A 25,023-nucleotide genomic window follows, 5' to 3' on the forward strand; every position below is an offset into this window, starting at 1 on the left:
TAGGCTAACAGAGGGGCATCTGGCTCACTCTAATAACTTGGTAGAACTCAGAGGAATGGTTATCGTGGTCCATTCAATCTGACTCGCTCTGACCGCCCTCAACCCCCAAAACTAGTGGCCAATCAGAGGTAACTGAACAAGGGGCAACTCCCCCCCATACTTTCCCAATGAGCCCCCTTCCCCACATGATAGACCTAGAGAGTCGTTACGAAATCTTTCTTTGTGTAAACTATTAAAAAAATTCCTCCCCAGGTGGCGGCGTTGGGAGACGGAGAGACCAAAAACGTAGGGTGTCTGCTGGGATGTGGCAGAAGGGTGTGGCAGTCAATACTGTATACTCACTTGCAGTTCGCTACACCCGCAATAACATGTGTTTGTGACAAATAAAATTTGATTTGATGAGAATGATTAAAGTGACATCAAAACGAACTGAACCGAATGACCAGAATTTACAGACATTGAATTGAACTGATAATAAAAAATAAAGTATGTATCTGATGTGATCCCATCTAGGTATATTTTCAGATAGTTTTATTTCATTCTATGTATAGCTCAGTGTTTAACATGATGTCATGGAATGAGTTAGTTTAACAGAAACCTGCCTTGTGGTACAGCAGCTTCCTCAGCTAACTTTAACACTTTAGGTTGGAGGACATCTGTGGTTTTGAGCTGCGTCTATGACCAGCTTTCATCTCTAAGTAGAAGGCAGTCATCACTCCATCTCTGCAGCACCTGCCCTCTCAATTCTCTACATTTCTTGGAATTAGTTAGTTTACCAGAAACCTGCCTTGTGGTACAACAGCTTCCTGAGCTAACTTTAACACTTTAGGTTGGAGGACATCTGTGGTTTGAGCTGCGTCTATGACCAGGGTTTGTTCCCTGGATACAGTAGTTACCATAGTTATTTATCTTTCTATCGTCTCTGTGTGGTTTATATTGAGGCAGAAAGAGTTCATATCTTGATGTTGGAAAACGTCTAATAAAAAAACATACTGGGTTGTGGTAGGCCTAATCGTGGGCCTGAACCTGGTTTTGGTTTGGTCTGTGCCTGTGGAGATCTGGGACTAAATCAAAATAAATCACTTTGCGTAAGTTTGTCTACAAATAATGAAAATGCATTAAATAAAACCAATTTGTATTTGTAAATCAATTCTAGTGGCTAAGAGCCTTGGGTTAAACTCATAAAATGTAGGCGTATTGCTATCTGCAACTGAGGGGGGCAGGCCCTCCCTCTTATAAAGTAAACACAACTTTGAACATTGGGTTGCTAGAGATCAAATCAAATCAAATTGTATTTGCCACATGCTCCGAATACAACAGGTGTAGGCATTACCATGAAATGCTTACTTACAGCCCTTAACCAACAATGCATTTATTTTTTTTATAAAAAAGTAAAATAAAACAACAACAACAAAAAAATGTTGAGAAAAAAAGAGCAGAAGTAAAATAAAATAACAGTAGGGAGGCTATATACAGGGGGGTACCGGTGCAGAGTCAATGTGCGGGGGCACCGGCTAGTTGAGGTAGTTGAGGATAACGATTAATGAATGTTGTTGAGTGATCTGATTCAGAGTAGGCCTATTTACAGTATTGATTAGCATTGAATGCATCAGTATTGTATTGATTAGCATTGTGGTTGAAGACTCACTGAACACAGTAAATCTCCCTTGAATGAGTAGGTGTGTCCAAACTTTTGACTGGTACTGTATACATATGTTTTATTGTCACATACACCGGATAGGTGCAGTAAAGATGTGTTGTTTTACAGGGACAGCCATAGTACTACGGTGCCCCTGGAGCAAATTACGGTTAAGTGCCTGGCTCAAGGGCACAATCAGCGACCTTTTGGTTACTGGCCCAACGCTCTAACCCAATTTGTAAGTCGCTCTGGATAAGAGCGTCTGCTAAATGACGAAAATGTAAATGTAAAAATGTAGGCTACCTGCCACCCAACAACTTTAACCCAACAACATGAATATTATTATATAATAAATGGAAGTAAGTATGATAAAAACATTTGTGATCATTATGGTTTCACCAGTCTGGAACCCCCACAGCAGTAAGTAAAACAGTGTGATGGTCCGCACTATAGATATATATATATATATTTGTTACTTCATCAGGATAGCATACATAACAGCCCTCTTCACTGTGTAGAAAAAAATCCAATAATTCAATAACAACATTTGTAGAGAACTAAGTTGCTAATTGAAATGCTATGAATAGAGCCCATTTAATTCCTTATTCTACATGTCAGAGAGGCATGTTTGTTCTACATAGCCCATTTCTATCTGAAATTTCCAAAACGTTGCATCCTGCTTCTAATCAGGGTTGCCAGCCATCTGCCAATCAGGGATGTGGCTTCTCCATAAAGATGTATAGAGATCATTACTTGGAAATAACCTGTTTTTGCATGGACATTGCCATTGAGGGCTTCCACCATTTTAAAGTAGTCAACTGGGTGGGGATTCCTATGGGTTGGGACGTGATCAGCCAATGATCAGAGCATTGTATTCTTCTTCAAATTGGTTGGCCTAGTTTGTAAATGGCTTTAAGCTCTATCACCGCCATCTAGTGGCCACAATAAATAAATGAATGACACAAGATTTGGTTCAAGACTTCAGCACTCTAGGTGGCTGTGAATCATCAATATTAGCTTTAAACTTTTTTCAAACATACAAAGAAGAAGAAAATGTACTACTTTAAAATGAAGATAGCCACAATGGCGCTGCCCATGCTGTCACAGACACCATAATGGCACAGATACAACATCTTACATTTACATTTTTGTAATGTATCCAGAGCGACTTACAGTAGTGAGTGCATACATTTTTATATATATATATATCTATGGTTCCGACATACATGTTGCCCTAGCTGTGATTTTCGAGACTAGACCAAAGATGGTGGATAAACACAGATGTACCACTCAGGCCATTTACCATTGAAAACAATGGTCACTTTCCGGTCTGCTTAAGGGGTGGCTCTCCCATAGGCACTAATGCACCTTGGTCTGGTCTGCTTAGTTTATTATCCGCATTCATTCATCCATCTTTGTGTAATCATTACTATGTTCCAGCAGAGGGCAGCAGCTCAGCAGTCTTTGGTAAATCTAGTCCATCATTTGTTGGTCGCTGTCTGCCACTGAGAGAGGCATGTTTACATCAACAGCAGTAGGAAGACAATTAAAGACAGTCTTATATTTAGATTTGATTGGAAAGAAAGCAGATAATGGGCAGAATGTTCATCCAGAGAGAGAGAGACTAACGCTGACCTAGTCTACAGACTAACCCTGACCTAGTCTACAGACTAACCCTGACCTAGTCTACAGACTAACGCTGACCTAGTCTACAGACTAACGCTGACCTAGTCTACAGACTAACCCTGACCTAGTCTACAGACTAACGCTGACCTAGTCTACAGACTAACGCTGACCTAGTCTACAGACTAACCCTGACCTAGTCTACAGACTAACCCTGACCTAATCTACAGACTAACCCTGACCTAGTCTACAGACTAACGCTGACCTAGTCTACAGACTAACCCTGACCTAGTCTACAGACTAACCCTGACTTGTCTACAGACACTAACCCTGAACCTCCTAACAAACAGCAGCACATCTTCACACTCCCTCTTGTGGCATCACAGGGGAATAAGGTAATGGTTATAAGACATCGGCAAAGATGGTGGATAAATGAAGACAGTTCACTCAGGCCGTTTACCATTGGGAGAAAAAAAAGTAATTTCCTTTCTGCTTAACGAGGTGGCTCTCCCTTAGACACCAATGCGATAGCAGCTGGGTCTGGTCTGCTTAGTTCATTGACTTCAATTGAACCAGAAAAAAACAGCGAGTGGGGTGTCTCGCTTCCTCTTCCATCTCTGGTATAGGCCTGGTCTCTTTTCACATTTTGCCTTATTAATAACCTTTGTAATACTTTTGTAATAAACATATCTTTATATTTATGAAAGAAAAGCTGACCTGGTCTATTCTAAATAACAAGCTGAGAATAACCTCATTCCACTGTAAATGAAATATGACTATTCCAGAGTAAACAAAACAGTTCACAAAGCTGTTGACTGCTGTGATGAAAGATAGGCGGGGCATTATAGGCTAGTGTGATACCCCCTGTAAACAAAAATGAACAGCAATTGTTCAAGACAAATGAACAGTTGCCAGTTGAATAGAAAAAACCGTAGGCCTAAGAGTGTATAATTGTGCCGGCATAGAGAACCATAGGCTATTCTCAATCCATTGCACCATACTCTATGACTAGGCGAATTCTGTCATCATCTGTCACGTTTTCCCTAACTCGATGAGTCACCCAACATGTCACTGTCATACGTTTGTCCGTTCAATAGTGCTCGAGTGTTACAACCGTGTGGTGTGTGTCAATTACTGTATTGTTTGTGTTCATGGGTGTTTCTCAATGGAAAGTATGAGTCCCACCCACCTTCCTTAAATACATACAGGGTCTACAGCTTGGAAAAGAGCCCAGCGCCGCCAGGACGAGGCGTCTAGCGAACCAAAAGTAAGTAGCAAACGAAATGCACTTTTCGGTTAAATCGAATGTGACTAGCTATGTAGATCAATCATTTCCAGTAGCGATCGTGCGCAATTCAGTTTCTTGTAGACACGTCGCTTTCCTCAGAAATATTTAATTTACTAGCGAGCCTTCTTCCTCGAAGCATATGTTACGCAATTACAAAATGTCTCAGAGAACATGATAAAGTATGCTAGGCCTACGGTTATAGACCTATTTGAAATTATGTTTGAGTAATTTGCCTGAACGCGACAGGCGGTCTTCCAGAGCTTCGGTAAATTGGCTTTTCTTCTTCCGATAAGAAGGACTAGTGCAGAAAACCTTTACAACAAGGAAATACCGAATTGACTGTTACAACTAGGAAATACCGAATTGAACGTTTAGCTGGCGCCTAATAGTCGGCCAAAAGTGTACTGATATTTTTATTTTTGCATTGTTTCGGTGTTGACTGATGAAATGCACAATATCTTCCTTCTGTATATCTTGACAGTTGCTTTGCTGTCATTTGGTGTAGACGTAGTCAGTGTAGGCTATTCCGAAAACGTTATTATAAGCGGCGGCCTATTCTCTTATTTATTAAATATTGAAAATGCCATTTAGAAAAAGGAGTTTGTATTTTACATCTGTAAAGTAGCCTAGAATGTTTAATTGCCTACAATTATTTATTTCCTCAAATATTGTGCAATAGGCCAATCATGTGGATGGAAATACGACTTATTTCTCTTTGGGGTCTACTACATACAGCAAAAGAGTTGTCTGAAGTTCTGGATAGGCCTGCCTATACACATTGGAGTCACTCGGAAGTTATTTTCAAACCATCTATTTTTGTACCAGTTCAAGGCCTCAACAGCCAACAACCATCATTTGTATTGTATTGAACACTCCCATCCCCCCAGCAAACATGGGTGTTGGTGTACACAAGGAGCCCATATGGCTACTTATATTTATACACAGTTTGTACAAATGTGTAACGTTCCTCACATTTTATCAATAGAAAAGGTGCCACATGTCATTGTAATCTATCAAAGCGATTGTGTCAGTTGGTAGCCTAGTTCTTCTGTTAGCCTTTATTTGTCACTGATTTGAGGTTTGATTACTATACAGCAATAGCCTATATTTACATTTACGTAATCTAGCTCTTATCCAGAGCGACTTACAAATATATGGGCTTTGGTGAGTAGGCCGAGCATGGGTCTTGGTGAAATGCTGTGGTTTTTGCGTTGATGAGATGTCGTTAGTCACAATTTCACTCCAGTATGACACTATTGTTTCGTTGAAATATGTAGGCCTCAGGCCACTGATAGAAGGGGAAATACATTGTGTTAAAATTAGTATTTTGTACATGGGTTAGATGAGAATCATTCATACTTCTTACTTTCCGACAGCGTGGTTGATTGCTGTTTGGACATTGGCTTTCCCGTATGCTTCCCAGTCGAAACAGTTCAATATATTATTTCGAAATTTTGTGAAGTTCGAGCAGACACATTTTATTCTTGAGGCTTGTCTAATGTTGCGTTCAAGTATTGTTGGAACTAGGACACTCGGACATTTTCGACTTGCTAACTTGATGTAGTTATAAATATACACGTGCCGCGTTCAACCAGTTAGCTATAGTTATACACATCTTTGCTATAGACCCTTCGTCGGTGACTGGTAGGGATTCTTCAATTAAGTGTTTGTCCTTTAACGACAGACGACTAGTTTTCATGCACCGTTTATCACTTAAGAAATACTGCACCAAACGTCTTAGATGTAAAATTGCGCAACTAAGACCTCGTCTTCAGGCCGACTGGCTACAGCGTCTCAAGAGGGACAATCAGTAATATTGCAGTTTTTTTTCTCGTTTTTCAAGCTAAGGTATTTTAAGGGAGTATGCGAAGACAGATGTTCACTTCGCCTAGCCGAGTTCTGCAATGAGTAAACCGAATCTATGTATGAGGAAGCCTTTAGGCTGTAGTCTAATACGTATGCACAGTACATTAAATAGGAGGTGATGGTGTGATAACACTGAAGTAGTCCTTACATCCATAAATATTATACTGTATCTTCTAACAGTGAACACAGTGAATATTGCTGACATGGTCCCTATTCTATCTTAGAGATAATCATATCTGTTCTACACCATACATATCTATCTGAACATTCTATAGCCTAACCTTACATCATTCTGAACAGGCCCCTGATGTAGAACTGTGTTCCTATTCAAATACAGCAGCAGTCTGTCATTCTTTCCACTGTCATTAAAATGCAAATTATGAGAAGGGAATGCCTCCATGGAACCATGGATGGAGCAAGTTGGCATATTATGAAAATGGCATATGGGGTTTTCACACACAGCAGCATAATCATTGTCAAATAACAAGCAGTTCTACTGCCAACACCAAAAGTAACAGAAGCAAAGGAGATTCATTGAAATGTAGTATTTCAGTGTAAAATAAGGCTTTAAATGCGCTAACATCAATGCTTTAAATAACATCAACACTGGCTCTTATTTGTTTAAAATTATATGAATAGGTATTCTCCCATTTTAATTTAATTATTTCTCAATAACTATTCGAGAGACACACTGTATGTATGTCTTCTTCCAGATGGCATTTCTTTGCGCTAGATTTCAGGAAAATACTCAATTTCATGAACATAGTAGTTCCATTTCACACAGTATGACCCAACCCATGAATTGCCCATGTTAACAATTAAGCCATCAGCTTAGGGAACCCAGATTCCTGAAATCTTGGGTCATCATGAGGAATTCAGCCTTGTTTCTCCTCTTCAGCGTAGCTCCATTGAGGGTGGAGGGGCCCACTGTGTATATGGGCGTGTTTCTAGCTCTGTAGTTGCTATGGACACCACAACACCAACCTATGTGTTCACGCCACAATTTGAGTCATAAAACTTTGTTTTACAACAAACAGATGCGTGGCACTGATTGTGTGTCCAACTGCCATATTGTGTGTCTGTAAGGCCAGGAGATGTTCCTGTCATCATGACCTAACCAGGAACAGACAAAAATGCATTTACACATTAAACAGGCCTTATATTTTGATATTTTTCATTATTTCAGACCATAAACCATGAGCTATCCAGGATACCCACCCCAGGCCGGAGGTTACCCACCCCAGGCCGGAGGTTACCCACCCCAGGCAGGAGGTTACCCACCCCAGGCCGGAGGTTACCCACCCCAGGCCGGAGGTTACCCACCCCAGGCCGGAGGTTACCCACCCCAGGCCGGAGGTTACCCACCCCAGGCCGGAGGTTACCCACCCCAGGCAGGCGGCTATCCCCCTCAAGCAGGGGGTTACCCCTCTCAGGCTGGAGGTTACCCCCCTCAGGCTGGTGGCTATCCTCCACAGCCTGGAGCTGGAGGGTACCCAGCCATGCCCCCAGCAGGTAAGGCCTCAGCTCAACAGATCATGGTTGGCTTAAAATTTTTTTATAGGTACAAGGTATATGAAATGTAATGTAATCTAAGGGAGGCACAGACAGACAGACAGACAGACAGATTGAGGACAGAAACATAAAGACATGGTCAAGAAAAGAGGACAGGCTACTGACTGACAGGCTCAGAGACTGAGTCCTTCTGTCTTCCTTTGTCTCAGGGCCAGAGATCATCATGAGGTTTAGATTTAATGTTGTGCGGCATGTGTGTTCTCTAAACAGCCTCTGCTGTGCTGAGAGACAACACTCACAGACCAACTAGTGTCTGACACAGTCCTCCAATTCTGTGTGCCCTGAGAATCATTCCATGTCTGCTGACTAGAAGCCGAGGTTAGTCAGATATATTGGCAAGTGTGAACCGTTCATTGCCAGTCCTGGTGTCTCATTCCAAAGTCAATGTATTTACCTCTCTAGCCTGGCACAATCACCAGACATTTATTGAAACCTCTCTATGAAATCTTAGCACTTTCTATGTTGTTTTGAAAACAGCACTTTTTTTTTGGTAACAACATTGATTGATTGATTGATTGATTAAAAGCAGAACAGCCACAACATCAAAGCAGTACATACTACATACATACTATTATTATTATAATAATCCTATATCAGTTTGTCAGTGATTTGCCATAAACAGTTTAGTGACATACAGTGAAGGAAAAAAGTATTTGATCCCCTGCTGATTTTGTATGTTTGCCCACTGACAAAGAAATGATCAGTCTATAATTTTAATGGTCGGTTTATTTGAACAGTGAGAGACAGAATAACAAAACAACAATCCAGAAAATAGCATGTCAAAAATGTTATAAATTGATTTGCATTTTAATGAGGGAAATAAGTATTTGACCCCCTCTCAATCAGAAAGATTTCTGGCTCCCAGGTGGCTTTTATACAGGTAACGAGCTGAGATTAGGAGCACACTCGTAAAGGGAGTGCTCCTAATCTCAGCTTGTTACCTGTATAAAAGACACCTGTCCACAGAAGCAATCAATCAATCAGATTCCAAACTCTCCACCATGGCCAAGACCAAAGAGCTCTCCAAGGATGTCAGGGACAATATTGTAGACCTACACAAGGCTGGAATGTGTTACAAGACCATCGCTAAGCAGCTTGGTGAGAAGGTGACAACAGTTGGTGCGATTATTCGCAAATGGAAGAAACACAAAATAACTGTCAATCTCCCTTGGCCTGGGGCTCCATGCAAGATCTCACCTCGTGGAGTTGCAATGATCATGAGAACGGTGAGGAATCGGCCCAGAACTACACGGGAGGATCTTGTCAATCATCTCAAGGCAGCTGGGACCATAGTCACCAAGAAAACAATTGGTAACACACTACGCCGTGAAGGACTGAAATCCTGCAGCGCCCGCAAGGTCCCCCTGCTCAAGAAAGCACATATACAGGCCTATCTGAAGTTTGCCAATGAACATCTGAATGATTCAGAGGAGAACTGGGTGAAAGTGTTGTGGTCAGATGAGACCAAAATCGAGCTCTTTGGCATCAACTCAACTCGCCGTGTTTGGAGGAGGAGGAATGCAGCCTATGACCCCAAGAACACCATCCCCACCATCAAACATGGAGGTGGAAACATTATGCTTTGGGGGTGTTTTTCTGCTAAGGGGACAGAACAACTTCACCGCATTAAAGGGACGATGGACAGGGCCATGTACCGTCAAATCTTGGGTGAGAACCTCCTTCCCTCAGCCAGGGCATTGAAAATGGGTCGTGGATGGGTATTCCAGCATGACAATGACCCAAAACACACGGCCAAGGCAACAAAGGAGTGGCTCAAGAAGAAGCACATTAAGTTCCTGGAGTGGCCTAGCCAGTCTCCAGACCTTAATCCCATAGAAAATCTGTGGAGGGAGCTGAAGGTTCGAGTTGCCAAACGTCAGCCTCAAAACCTTAATGACTTGGAGAAGATCTGCGAAGAGGAGTGGGACAAAATCCCTCCTGAGAAGTGTGCAAACCTGGTGGCCAACTACAAGAAACGTCTGACCTCTGTGATTGCCAACAAGGGTATTGCCACCAAGTACTAAGTCATGTTTTGCAGAGGGGTCAAATACTTATTTCCCTCATTAAAATGCAAATCAATTTATAACATTTTTGACACGCGTTTTTCTGCATTTTTTTGTTGTTATTCTGTCTCTCACTGTTCAAATAAACCTACCCTACTGATCAGTCTCCCCACAGTGCTAGCTGTGCCACTAGAGATCCTGGTTCGAATCCAGGCTCTGTCGTAGCCGGCCGCGACTGGGAGACCCATGGGGCGGCGCGCAATTTGCCCAGCGTCGTCCAGGGTAGGGGAGGGAAAGGCCGGCAGGGATGTAGCTCAGTTGATAGAGCATGGTGTTTGCAACGCCAGGGTTGTGGGTTCGTTTCCCACAGGGGGTATGAAAAAAAAAAAATGTATGCACTGTAAGTCGCTCTGGATAAGAGCGTCTGCTAAATGACTAAAATGTAAATGTAATGTCTTTGTCAGTGGGCAAACGTACAAAATCAGTAGGGGATCAAATACCTGTTTCCCTCACTGTATACACCCATCTATGTCATCTGTTGCAGGTAGTTGGGGAGGTGGTGCTGGTTTCCCCACCATAGGTGTTGATAATCTGTCCAACCCTGGATTCAACGCAGGCAATCTTCCAGCCATGGTAAGTCTGGCATGAAAATACACCCATCCCCCCCGAATTACACAGAGAATATTCTCAACATGCTTGTACTTCATCCCCTTCAGATGATTGCGTTAAATATTTCAGTTAGCATGAATTGCATGGCCAATATTGGAAATCACATCCCAATTATTGACTGGTAAGACTTTTATAAAAAATTATCATCTTTTAATCTTCGATCTGTGTTGCAGCTTTCTTGTAAACCTTTCTTCAAAATCTCTTGCATGACGAAAAGAATGTGGCTCGTAATTAGCTAAGATAGTGCTTCAAAAATGTAATAATTTTCTGCAACCTCTTATTTCACTGTTGTAATCCTTCAAAACTCCATGTTTTGTATAATTTCTTTATGTTGCATTATCTTTTATTTTCTCTGTAATCAAAACACAACAGCAGATGCTGTATTATCTATAATACATTATTGATCATCTACAAAACAGCTTAGCATGCATATTAGTTGAAACCAATCAGCGTCCTGTCTGTGCACATTTTATTGGATGCTCATTTCTCCTCCTCCAATCACAGGCCAACCAGATCTCAGCAGCCATGGGGGGCTTTAACCCCAACCCCGCCATGTTCACCCCTGGTGGGTACCCCCAACATGCCACCCAGCCCCCTAACCAACAGCCCCAATGCCTGTACCCACAGCCAGGAGGGCAGATGCCCCAGACTCAAGGCCCAGGCATGGGCTACCCAGGCCAGCCCATGCCTGGCTACCCACAGGCACCCTCACCCAACCCCTCCATGCCAGGATACGGAGGAGGGCCAGCGCCTAACCAGCCCATGCCAGGGTACCCTCAAGCCCCGTCGCCCAACCCGTCCATGCCAGGATACGGAGGAGGAGCCATACCCGTCGCACCTGCCATCAATGTAAGAGACACTGGGAAGATTTAACCCTATTGTGACAATAGTCCTTCAAAATACCATTTAGGACAGGTATATGTCCTGTTAAGTGTCCATACTTCATCCATGGGTTTCAACTTGGAAACCTGAGTGTTCTGCACTAATATTGATAGTGTTTCTATAGTTTTCTGTTTCTTCTTGAGATAATGATAAGAGATTTGACAGGAGTTTTACTGGCAAATGACACTGAAAGGGTAAAGCGATCTGGAAAATGCCCTCTTCTTCCCTGTTCTTCCAGAGAGGATTCCGGGGAAGCATCAAGGATTATCCGGGAGCGGACCCACTGAGAGATGTGGAGGTTCTGAGGAAAGCCATGAAGGGCTTTGGTGAGTTGGTTACATAGGTCCAGTCCAGAAACAGCCCTTATACAGTCTAGGGGTATAGTGAGTGAGTTAAACCCTGTTCAGAAACAGCCCCATACCCTTATATAGGGGTCGAGTGAGTGAGAGGCTGTGTCCGAATACCCATTTTAGTGTACTACATACTTAAACTGCATACTATGTACTGATAATAGCTCAATTCCCATTCAATTAATTTCTCTAAACTCTGAACAGAATAGGAATGGAGTTGTAGGTCTACTCAGGCTGGTTAGAGGCAGACTATCACGTTCACCCTATACCGTAGCCCATATAGCCCATCTATGCTATTTAAAAAGGACTGAACCAGAAACAGATCATTTGGTTCCATTTCAACATATTTATTAGTTAATAGGTAGAATATACCCAGAGCTGATTTGTGAAGGTGCTGGACACAAAAGCCAAAACTGGAGAAACAGGAAAAAGTTATCTATTAGTGAAACCAAAGTGCTGTAACATATAAATGACATAAAATAGCCTAGTACACAGCAAAACTTTTCAAATGTTCAAATCTATAGGCTATTGCACAGAAAAACGTGGACAGTCGGGTGCATCGCAAATTCAGAACCGCTGGACAGCAACATAATAAACTAAAGCACTGATCATTTGGAAGGAGATCAGAATGACTGCTAAGGCTTGATCCATAAATTGAATAATTAAAGGTGCAATATGCAGAAATCACCCCCCATTTCCTGGTTGCTAAAATTCTAATAATTTTGCCTAATTTCAGTTTGTGACAAAACAAGCACTCAGAGTGTAGAGAATCATTGAACCATCCAAACCGCTGTGAAATATATTTTCCATAACCAAAAATATTGTATGTTCAGCTGTTTGAAGCTGGTGTACAAAACTGAAAGTAAAAGACATAAACGAAAAGTAAGAACGGGAAGCATAGAAATATCACACATAAAACAGATTTACTGCTTCTTAGACTTGCTTTCAATGCAAAAGGCAGATCTATAACTCACATTTCCATGTGAATTTGGTTGGGTCACCCTAAAAGTTACATATTGCAGCTTTAAATAGGTAGCCTAGCCTACAAAACTAAAACAATGAATATGTTCAAATCCGAAGGCCTGATTAACATGACATCAATAACGCAGCCGCATCCCGAGTCCCCGGTGCCGACACATTAAAAAATCAAAAGATGGTTTTAGTATTTAGTTTAAAAGCTCAGACGAAAACCAAGAGAACAAGAAACACTTTCCAATGAGAAAACAGAAATCCACTTTTTAAAAAAAATTCTGTTTTTTTCTGTTTTCAAAGATGAAGCCTACGATGCAATACTCGTGATCATTTTATGGAGAACAAAAACTACTTAGCCTACATTTGAACACCACCTCAGAAGTTTTGCTATTTGGCATCTTCCCAATTATCCTTTTACTGCAGTGGTCTAAATCAGCGTCACTCAGTGTTTCTTGATAGTCTTAAACAAGTCTACTTTGAAACAAAAGTATACACCTCACGCACATGGTTATTGGCTTTAAAAAAAAAAACGAACAGCTATACCATGTCTGATATAGAGTTGAAATGTATTCAATTTTGAGTTTGCATCCCAATATTACACTTTATATACATCACAGAAGACTGAAATATAACAAAACCGTTTGACATAGAAACACCGGATTTCTGGCAGGTTTTTTAAAATAATGTTTATTAATTATTAATTTATGAAAAATATTTTGAACATTCCACCCATGAGGCCACAAGGTCAATTTGTTCATTCCACTGCAGGAACGGGTTTTAAGTAGCCTAGTTTAGTTGTTTTGCTACTTGAAGAGAACTAGGGCCTATCACTCGCAGCCCACCTCTTCCAATGCATTGTGGAATAGTGTGCATCAAATTCTACTAGATGAAGCTCCGAAATGAGTATAACATCCTGGCATTTAAACCATACTCAATTTTCGAAAATTCACTTACTTTAAAATGTTATACACTGCTCAAAAAAATAAAGGGAACACTTAAACAACACAATGTAACTCCAAGTCAATCACACTTCTGTGAAATCAAACTGTCCACTTAGGAAGCAACACTGATTGACAATACATTTCACATGCTGTTGTGCAAATGGAATAGACAACAGGTGGAAATTATAGGCAATTAGCAAGACACCCCCAATAAAGGACTGGTTTTGCAGGTGGTGACCACAGACCACTTCTCAGTTCCTATGCTTCCTGGCTGATGTTTTGGTCACTTTTGAATGGTGGCGGTGCTTTCACTCTAGTGGTAGCATGAGACGGAGTCTACAACCCACACAAGTGGCTCAGGTAGTGCAGCTCATCCAGGATGGCACATCAATGCGAGCTGTGGCAAGAAGGTTTGCTGTGTCTGTCAGCTTAGTGTCCAGAGCTTGGAGGCGCTACCAGGAGACAGGCCAGTACATCTGGAGACGTGGAGGAGGCCGTAGGAGGGCAACAACCCAGCAGCAGGACTGCTACCTCCACCTTTGTGCAAGGAGGAGCAGGAGGAGCACTGCCAGAGCCCTGCAAAATGACCTCCAGCAGGCCACAAATGTGCATGTGTCTGCTCAAACGGTCAGAAACAGACTCCATGAGGGTGGTATGAGGGCCCGACGTCCACAGGTGGGGGTTGTGCTTACAGCCCAACACCGTGCAGGACGTTTGGCATTTGCCAGAGAACACCAAGATTGGCAAATTCGCCACTGGCGCCCTGTGCTCTTCACAGATGAAAGCAGGTTCACACTGAGCACATGTGACAAAGTCTGGAGACGCCGTGGAGAACGTTCTGCTGCCTGCAACATCCTCCAGCATGATCGGTTTGGCGGTGGGTCAGTCATGGTGTGGGGTGGCATTTCTTTGGGGGGCCGCACAGCCCTCCATGTGCTCGCCAGAGGTAGCATGACTGCCATTAGGTACCGAGATGAGATCCTCAGACCCCTTGTGAGACCATATGCTGGTGCGGTTGGCCCTGGGTTCCTCCTAATGCAAGACAATGCTAGACCTCATGTGGCTGGAGTGTGTCAGCAGTTCCTGCAAGAGGAAGGCATTGATGCTATGGACTGGCCCGCCCGTTCCCCAGACCTGAATCCAATTGAGCACATCTGGGACATCATGTCTCGCTCCATCCACCAACGCCACGTTGCGCCACAGACTGTCCAGGAGTTGGCGGATGCTTTAGTCCAGGTCTGGGAGGAGATCCCTCAGGAGACCATCCGCCACCTCATCAAGAGCATGCCCAGGCGTTGTAGGGAGGTCATACAGGCACGTGGAGGCCACACACTACTGAGCCTCATTTTGACTTGTTTTAAGGACATTACATCAAAGTTGGATCAGCCTGTAGTGTGGTTTTCCACTTAAATTATGAGGGTGACTCCAAATCCAGACCTCCATGGGTTGATAAATTTGATTTCCATTGATAATCTTAGTGTGATTTTGTTGTCAGCACATTCAACTATGTAAAGAAAAAAGTATTTAATAATATTATTTCATTCATTCAGATCTAGGATGTGTTATTTTAGTGTTCCCTTTATTTTTTTGAGCAGTGTATTTTCGCATACTGAGAATGCGCAATTGTGTTGTTTTGCATTATTGGTTGATTTCGGTAGCACATCCATATCTGATTATCAGCTGTTGTCAAAGCCAAAATGAGTATGACATCTGGGCATTTAAAGTATACAAAATTTTCTAAATACATACTATAAAAATTTTTTTTTGCATACTCAAACGGCCTACTATTTAGGATGCAAGTATGGGTATTCGGACACGGCCAGTTAGACCCCGTTCAGAAACAACCCCTAGCCCCTTATATAGGGGTCTAGTGAGTGAGTTAGACCCAATCTAATATTGGAACCAGAAACAAATATTGCATGCGTAATGGCCAGCTGTCATGAGAGAATAGACCCTGTTCTGAAACAAGCCCTTGCCAGTCACTTATACAATACACACTGGACATCTGAATGGTTTGCATAGGTATAATCAACACTAGCAGTTATGTTGCCTTCTATCATTGATCCTCGATCTTTGAATTACTTAATTATGTATAAAAACCTGGTGATGTTTGCTCAGCTATACTACTAAAACAATGATGTTATAAATCCAAGGGAAATGGATGGGCTGTTTTGAATAATGTGTTCTGACAGTGGACTTGTCCTACAGGTACTGATGAACAGGCCATCATAGACCTGCTAGGAAGTCGCTCCAACAGACAGCGTGTTCCCATGCTCATGGCCTTCAAAACCTCCTACGGAAAGGTAGCTAATACAATCATAATTACATTATACTACGTTAGTACAATATACATTTTCTTATAGCTTATTTTTTATTATAGAAAGACAATACAGTGATTATGACCATACAGTTGAAGTCGGAGGTTTACATACACTTAGGTTGGAGTCATTAAAACTTGTTTTTCAACCACTCCCACAAATGTTTTGTTAACAAACTATAGTTTTGGCAAATCGGTTAGGACATCTACTTTGTCCATGACACAAGTAATTTTTCCAACAATTGTTTAGAGACAGATTATTTCACTTATAATTCACTGTATCACAATTCCAGTGGGTCAGAAGTTTACGTACACTAAGTTGACTGTGCCTTTAAATAGCTTGGAAAATTCCAGAAAATGATGTCATGGCTTTAGAAGCTTCTGATAGGCTAATTGACATAATTTGCGTCAATTGGAGGTGTACCTGTGGATGTATTTCAAGGCCTACCTTCAAACTCAGTGCCTCTTTGCTTGACATCATGGGAAAATCTAAAGAAATCAGCCAAGACCTCAGAAAAAAAATTGTAGACCTCCACAAGTCTGGTTCATCCTTGGGAGCAATTTCCAAATGCCTGAAGGTACCACGCTCATCTGTACAAACAATAGTACACAAGTATAAACACCATGGGACCACGCAGCCGTCATACCGCTCAGGAAGGAGACGCGTTCTGTCTCCTAGAGATGAACGTACTTTGGTGCGAAAAGTGCAAATCAATCCCAGAACCACAGCAAAGGACCTTGTGAAGATGCTGGTAAAACGAGTCCTATATCGACATAACCTGAAAGGCCACTCAGCAAGGAAGAAGCCACTGCTCCAAAAAAGCCAGACTACAGTTTACAACTGCACATGTGGACAAAGATCGTACTTTTTGGAGAAATGTCCTCTGGTCTGATGAAACAAAATTAGAACTGTTTGGAGGAAAAAGGCGGTAGTTGCAAGCCAAAGAACACCATCCCAACCGTGAAACACGGGGGTGGCAGAATCATGCTGTGGAGGTGCTTTGCTGCAGGAAGGACTGGTGCACTTCACAAAATAGATGGCATCATGAGGAAGGAAACTGATGTGGATATATAGAAGCAACATCTCAAGACATCAGTCAGGAAGTTAAAGCTTGGTCGCAAATGGGTCTTCCAAATGGACAATGACCCCAAGCATACTTCCAAAGTTGTGGCAAAATGGCTTAAGGACAACAAAGTCAAGATATTGGAGTGGCCATCACAAAGCCCTGACCTCAATCCTATATTTGTGGGCAGAACTGAAAAAGCGTGTGCGAGCAAGGAGGCCTACAAACCTGACTCCGTTACACCAGCTCTGTCAGGAGGAATGGGCCAAAATTCACCCAACTTATTGTGGGAAGCTTGTGGAAGGCTACCTGAAATGTTTGACCCAAGTTACACAATTTAAAGGCAACGCTACCAAATACTAATTGAGTGTATGTAAACTTCTGACCCACTGGGAATGTGATAAAATAAATAAATGCTGAAATAAATTATTCTCTCTACTATTATTCTGACATTTCACATTCTTACAATAAAGTGGTGATCCTAACTGACGTAAGACAGGGAATGTTTAATGTCAGGAATGTCAGGAATTGTGAGAAACTGAGTTGAAATGTATTTGGCTAAGGTGTATGTAAACTTCCGACTTCAACTGTACATTTGTCTTATCATTTAAAAACATGATACCTTATTTATCTAATTTGAGTTTTTAGGGAGCAATGAAAATAAGTGTTACAGCATCATAAAATGGTCTGAATATGTTGCCCTGAAGTGAGAGACAGAGTGTATTCTCTAGTGTGTGCCAGTGATATCTAAACAGCAGCTATTGGTTCTGCCAATAAACGACATCCCTGGGGGATCTGATTCACTCAGGCTTTATTAGTTACAGCCATACCCAGAACACACGTGGCACAGCAGTTGAACACACGTGGCACAGCAGTTGAACACACGTGGCACAGCAGTTGAACACACGTGGCACAGCAGTTGAACACACGTGGCATCAGTGCTTGAAGTGGACTGAAATAAGTACCGCTACTCATTTGGCCTCTCTAACCCTGTTCCTGGAGAGCCACCTTCCTGGAGGTTTTCGCTCCCACCCCAGTTGTAACTAGCCAGCTTATCAACCAGCTAATTATTAGAATCAGGTGTGCTAGATAAGGGTTGGAGTTAAAACCTACAGGACGGTAGCTCTCTAAGAACAGGGTTGGAGTGAAAACCTACAGGACGGTAGCTCTCTAGGAACAGGGTTGGAGTGAAAACCTACAGGACGGTAGCTCTCTAGGAACAGGGTTGGAGTGAACCTACAGGACGGTAGCTCTCTAGGAACAGGGTTGGAGTAAAAACCTACAGAACGGTAGCTCTCTAGGAACAGGGTTGGAGTGTGAACCTACAGGACGGTAGCTCTCTAGGAACAGGGTTGGAGTGAAAACCTACAGGACGGTAGCTCTCTAGGAACAGGGTTGGAGTGAAAACCTACAGGACGGTAGCTCTTTAGGAACAGGGTTGGAGTGAAAACCTACAGGACGGTAGCTCTCTAGGAACAGGGTTGGAGAGCCCTGCACTATACTATATAGACTTACTACTACTCATATTTTAGAGCCAATATTCTAAAAGAGGTGCCAGTCCTCAAGCACTACAGAAAATGACGGTGTCTGTATTCAAGTCAGATAATTCAAGGTGCTTGTTCGCTGTATTGCTGAGCACCGGCCCAACTCAAGGACTGCTTGGATAGCATTGAATTATACCAAGCTTGTACCCACTTACCTTCCCAGGATCTGGTTAAGGATCTGAAGTCAGAGCTTTCAGGGAACTTTGAGAAGCTGGTGCTGGCCATGTTGAAGACTCCAGCCCAGCTTGATGCATACGAACTCAAAGAAGCCATTAAGGTTTGTGAATGGGTTTTTATAATCACTGACATATTCCCTCTTCTTAACGTGTGTGTGCATGAAAACAAGAGTAATGTTTTGTTTTGTGTGTTTTTTTTCACTATCATCTAGCTAAACTAGCTTAAGGAACAGAGAAAGACAAATCATACTTGGTATATAATAATATCCATGTCATAACCTCCCAACCATTCTCTGCTGTATGTTCTGACAGGGCGCAGGGACAGACGAGGCCTGTCTGATAGAGATCCTGTCCTCTCGCTCCAACGCAGAGATCAAAGAGATCAACCAGATCTACAAGACAGGTGAGTTACATACAAACACTGTTCAGGGATGTAATGTGAACAATGCTGAGGGATTTGTATATTTCCTTTTAGAAACACACCATGCCTCGGTTGGACTTGGTTGTGTAAGTGGACTGTGTGTGTTATTTCAGAGAATAAGAAGTCTCTGGAAGATGCCATCAGTGGGGACACCTCAGGACATTTCCGTAGACTCCTCATCTCTCTGGCCCAGGTACAGCCTGTGGCCCATAGATATAGAATAATGTATACATTCTAAATATATATACACATAGGAATACATACAGTACATATTCATTATGTGTTTTGTTTGTGCTCTCAGGGTAATCGAGATGAAAGAGAGACGGTGGACATCTCTGTAGCCAAACAAGATGCCCAGGTAAATTGCCATTTCTTATCTATAACGAACCTTGTGACGTCTAATCTACATATTGTAGTATGTCTTCAGCATACTTCGGGCCAGGAGTTTTTCATGACCACGTGATTTGAGCAGGAAAAACTCAGGACCCTACACGGCATACTAGAAATCTCTACCTACTCAATGAAAGACGCCTGTGTGTATTGTGTGCCCTCTGTCCAGGCCCTGTATGCTGCTGGGGAGAGCAAGGTGGGAACAGATGAGTCCAAGTTCAACGCCATCCTGTGTTCCAGGAGCAAAGCCCACCTCAGAGCAGGTAACTACAGGGAAGAGGAACGGTACTGTGACGACAGAAGTGAAATATCAATTAAATGTATTTGAAATATCAATTTAATGTATATGAAATATCAGTCCTATGGTGCTCTCCACTCACCTTGACTCGTAGCTAGATCTTTTGCCGCTACCTTATCCGTGTGTGTGTGTGTGTGTGTGTGTGTGTGTGTGTGTGTGTGTAGTGTTCCATGAGTACCAGCAGATGTGTGGCAGAGACCTAGAGAAGAGCATCGACAGAGAAATGTCTGGAGACCTGGAGAGTGGAATGGTGGCCGTGGGTAAGAGGAAACCTTTTGGTTAACACACTCGTGCACTGCCACACCTATACAGGTCTATCCGGTGTCACACCTACACGTTTCTACACAAGCACAAACTAACACTATGTAACACCCATAACAACGCACACCACCCACTCACACACACACATACACAGCTATGTCTTACTATACTTGTGAGGACTTTTTGGGGGACCAAAAATTGATTCCCATTCAAAATCATAGTTTTGGCTCTACTCCAGGACTTTGGATTTGAAATGATACAATGACTATGAAGTTAAAGTACAAACTGTCAGCTTTCATTTGAAGGCATTTTCAGGGGATCAAAAGTATTGGGACAAATTCACTTATGCATATTAAAGTAGTCCAAAATTGAGTATTTGGTCCCATATTCCTAGCACGCAAGGATTACATCAAGTTTGTGACTCTACAAACTTGTTAGATGCATTTGCTGTTTGTTTTGGTTGTGTTTCAGATTATTTTGTGCCCAATAGAAATGAATGGTAAATAATGTATTGTGTCATTTTGGAGACACTTTTATTGTAAATAAGAATATAATATGTTTCTCAACACTTCTAGATGAATGTGGATGCTACCATGATTACAGATAATCCTGAAGTAATTGTGAATAATGATGAGTGAGAAAGTTAGAGGCATAAATATCACAAATGCTAACCTCCCCTGTTATTGTAATGGTGAGAGGTTAGCATGTCTTAGGGGTATGATATAAAATGCTAACCTCCCCTGTTATTGTAATGGTGAGAGGTTAGCATGTCTTAGGGGTATAATATAAAATGCTAACCTCCCCTGTTATTGTAATGGTGAGAGGTTAGCATGTCTTAGGGGTATAATATAAAATGCTAACCTCCCCTGTTATTGTAATGGTGAGAGGTTAGCATGTCTTGGGGATATTATATTTGTGCGTTTCACTCATACAGGAAAATGATTTTTTTGGGCCTCCAAAAATTGTTTTTGGTTCAAAGACTGTAAAATCACCAGGAATTCAGCAAAAAATTGAAATCTGTTCCCAAACATAAGAGACGTGATTGTGTCTCAATGTAATCAAGGTATGAAATTATTGTATATGAAAATTATGTATTTTTGGGCTTAGTTGTGGTAAATTTGTAGTGTACAAATTCTAATAATTATGTTCTGGCCCCCCGACCATCCGCTCTGACAAAAATCGTCCTGCGGCTGAATCTAGTTGCCTACCCCTGCCTTAATACATACTTAAAAATTATATTATGTGAGTTAAACATAATAATATATAAAAACAGTTTTCTTAAAGTATATTTTCTACAGATTATTAACATTACTGTCCCCACTACAAGAATGAAATACTTAAATATATGAAATACTTACATATAACTGAAATACTGTATAATTCCATTAATTCCTATGGAGGACTGCTCCTACTGGGGAGTGTCAATATGGCCGACCAGTGGCTTCAAAGCCTCTCAATGGTCAATACATAGCATCAGCAATCCAGGGATTATATACATCATTGGTTAACACCCATAACTTACTCATTGTTATTGTTGAAAAATGTTATAGAAGATCCTTTAACAATATGTGTTGCCACACTGTTGCTGCCTGAATTTGTAATTGTTGTTGTGTTTTCCCCCACTTGGCTATCATTGCTCAGGTTAATGGTACAGTAACATGCTTTTAGTTTCATTTGACTGGATGACATTGTTATCTGACTGTGTATCAAGAGAATATCTCACCCATACACACTTGTGATGATGTGGTGTGGTGTGTTGTTTGCTTCTTCCATTACGCATGATGTTTGTCCATACAGAAGTCATGTTGATGTGATGTTTTGAAAATGTATTTCACCCCTCAAACTATAGTCATATATTCTCTGTTTTCTTCAACTCTCATGTTCAGGTTTCAGATAGGACTTTATATACAATATTTTCAGTTTAATCCCTTCCTATCGTTTTAAACAGTTTTGCTTGTGTTTGAGAGTTTCCCTCCCCTCACGATATCAGTCACCTTGTCTCGGATCTGTTTGTGCTCTTGCCAACTCCATTGCTTTCATCGTCAACCCAAACGTTAGCCATGACAATGACTGACAAGGAGTTGGCATGCTAGCACTAACTGACTGGTGTTATCAGTCCCTCCCTCCATATAGCTATTACTAGTCTAAGGTTCAGGAGGGTGAATAGTACACGCTGGGCGTTCTAACCCTCTGCTCTCTCCGTGTTCCAGTCAAGTGTATTAAGAACACACCTGCCTACTTCGCGGAGAGACTCTACAAGTCCATGAAGGTAAAACACGCCCCGTTACGATCTGTCTGTCTGGGCTGATTACAACATACTGTACATAGAGCACAGTCCAACAGAACTGTCCATGACTGAAACGTGCACTCTGTTTAAGTTCATTACATTTTTACTTTCCCAGTCCCAATGAAATTACATAGTTATTACAGTAATTGCTTCTGATAACTGTACTCTTCAAAAAAGTGCTTCGGTCCAGCCTGACCTGTGTGTGTTCGTGTTTTCAGGGGGCCGGGACCAAGGACAAAACACTGATTCGGATCATGGTGACGCGTTCTGAGGTGGACATGCTGGATATCCGTCAGGAATACGCCAAGAACTACGGCAAGTCGCTCTACACAGACATCTCTGTAAGTATCTCTCCTCATCACCACCCAATAATGCTACTGCTACAGAGCAGGTTAGGTATTCCAGTATGATGTTCTGGACTAGTTTGTTGATGTGTTTGTGTTGTTGTTGTTGTCTATGACAGGGAGACACCTCAGGGGACTATAAGAAACTGCTGTTAAAGCTGTGTGGAGGGAGTGACTAGACGGACCATGTCAGCTCTCTACAGGATCTCCAACACTCACAAATATACCCATTTACTGACTGGCCTATAATATAATAATTATAATAATATATGCCATTCTGCCTATCTCTGTCTATGCATGCACCACAATCAGCAATTCTGCATGCCATGCCATCCATTTTTTCAGTGCAACTGTTGTCACATGTTATGATATGAGAACCTCATATCCTAAAAGCTGTTCCTTTTCTATATTTTTATGAGCAAGAAAGTATATATTTTTCCATACGTTTTCCTATAATTGATATTATAACTTAGTCGAGCTGAAAATGCCCTTAAAGGTACAATGTGCAGCATTGATTAGATTTTGATTTTAAATCAATATATATTTTTTTAAAGGTTATATTTTATTTTAACAAGCCTGTGCCAATATTATGCGTATCTAATTGTACAAGATAATTCAGTACTAATTGGTTTAGCTGAGCAATGTTAAATGTATTACTCTGATAAGAATAATTAGCAGCTAAAATACCAAAGTGGTCAGATTATATTTAAGCAATAAGGTCAGAGGGGGTGTGAAATATGGCCAATATACCACGGCTAAGGGCTGTTCTTATGCACGACACAACGCGGAGCGCCTGGATACAGCCCTTAGCCGTGGTATATTGGCCATATATCATAAACCCCCGAGGTGCCTTATTGCTATTATAAACTGGTTACCAACGTAATTAGAGCAGTGAATATAAGTGTTTATATGGTGTGGTACACTATCATTGTTGTTTACTTTCTTGTTTCCTTTACACTCACTCATGTGTTTCTGCTGTTTGCTACAAGCGCAAGTTTCAAGTTTTGAATGGTGCACAAGTACAGTGAAATGGCTTTCTCTTTGAGAATATTTGTCAATGTAACTCCAAACGTAAACCTCATTGCATCACATTAAAGTAACGGTGCTCTGATGATTACTACATCTGAAAATAAATGTTGAGAAAAACGTCTGTTTCCCCTACTGATTCCATCCATGCTAATGTTGTGTTGCATGATACTGTGTTTTAGTCTTGAGGCAAGAAAGAGTACTATTTCCTGTTTCTGTGACTGTCATGACCCCATCCCCCTGACATTTTCAACCAATGCTAGCAAGTAGCTAGCATGCTAACTTGATTATACACTGAGTATACAAAACATTAAGAACACCTGCTTTTTCCATGACAGACTGACCAGGTGAATCCAGGTGAAAGCTAGTATCCCTTATTGATGTCACTTGTTAAATTCACTTCAATCAGTGTAGATGAAGGGGAGGAGACAGGTTAAAGAAGGATTTTTAAGTCTTGAGACAATTGAGACATGGATTGTGTATGTGTGCCTTTCAGAGGGTGAATGGGCAAGACAAAAGATTGAAGTGTCTTTGAACAGGGTATGGTAGTAGGTGCCAGGTGCACCAGTTTGTTTCAAGAATTGAAACACTGCTGGGTTTTTCACGCTCAACAGTTTCCCGTGTATATCAAGAATGGTCCCCCACCCAAAGGACATCCAGCCGACTTGACACAACTGTAGGAAGCATTGGAGTCAACATGGGCCAGCATCCCTGTGGAACGCTTTCGACACCTATAATAATAATAACTCAATGTTAGAAAGATGTTCTTAATGTTTTGTACATTCAGTGTAAAGGCACAAGGAAGGTCGTTTGAGTGGGTGGGATTTAGCAGAAATACACACCTTTCCCCAAGGCCAGCGGCTGTGGCTGGGCCACACCCCCATGTTTTCATTCAAACTCTCACAACACAAGCAGGGGGGCGGCTTCTGTTGTGAAAAGCAACTGTGGATCCAGGCTTTAAAGGAAAATTTCGAAATTTCTCAACTTCATATTCATGATCTCCAGCAGCACCCCAACAACAACATATGTGAAAAAGGTGTGTTTCTATGTTTTGCAGTAAAAAAGATAGAGGAAGATAAGTGTTTAAGAT

The 25,023-nt window shown here is 41.7% G+C and overlaps 1 protein-coding gene across 2 annotated transcripts; it reads left to right on the forward strand.

Annotated features, from left to right (window-relative positions):
* The first annotated feature begins 4,331 nt into the window (after nucleotides 1-4,331).
* Nucleotides 4,332-23,682, forward strand: LOC121553226 (annexin A11-like). 2 transcript variants are annotated; one of them, XM_041866248.2, is made up of 15 exons: nucleotides 4,332-4,529; nucleotides 7,603-7,928; nucleotides 10,536-10,624; nucleotides 11,165-11,509; nucleotides 11,781-11,868; nucleotides 16,014-16,108; nucleotides 18,894-19,007; nucleotides 19,219-19,309; nucleotides 19,441-19,520; nucleotides 19,629-19,685; nucleotides 19,887-19,980; nucleotides 20,180-20,275; nucleotides 22,487-22,545; nucleotides 22,782-22,904; nucleotides 23,027-23,682. In XM_041866248.2, exons 2-15 carry the CDS (start codon nucleotides 7,613-7,615, stop codon nucleotides 23,084-23,086), a joined length of 1,707 nt encoding a protein of 568 aa, XP_041722182.2. In that variant the 5' UTR covers nucleotides 4,332-4,529; nucleotides 7,603-7,612; the 3' UTR covers nucleotides 23,087-23,682. The 2 variants fall into 2 exon arrangements, with proteins under 2 accessions (XP_041722182.2, XP_045067493.1); XM_045211558.1 differs by having other exon boundaries at nucleotides 11,288-11,509.
* The last annotated feature ends 1,341 nt before the right edge of the window (nucleotides 23,683-25,023 follow it).

This window comes from Coregonus clupeaformis, chromosome 37, assembly GCF_020615455.1.
Source record: "Coregonus clupeaformis isolate EN_2021a chromosome 37, ASM2061545v1, whole genome shotgun sequence".
Classification (NCBI taxonomy): Eukaryota; Metazoa; Chordata; class Actinopteri; order Salmoniformes; family Salmonidae; genus Coregonus; species Coregonus clupeaformis.

Excerpts from the sequence above, each read along its gene's own strand:
- LOC121553226 (XM_041866248.2), top strand. The coding sequence starts at position 7,613 with ATGAGCTATCCAGGATACCCACCCCAGGCCGGAGGTTACCCACCCCAG. Across the intron at positions 19,310-19,440 it reads CAACCAGATCTACAAGACAG|AGAATAAGAAGTCTCTGGAA; the intron begins GTGAGTTACATA and ends GTGTTATTTCAG. Across the intron at positions 20,276-22,486 it reads GAGTGGAATGGTGGCCGTGG|TCAAGTGTATTAAGAACACA; the intron begins GTAAGAGGAAAC and ends TCCGTGTTCCAG.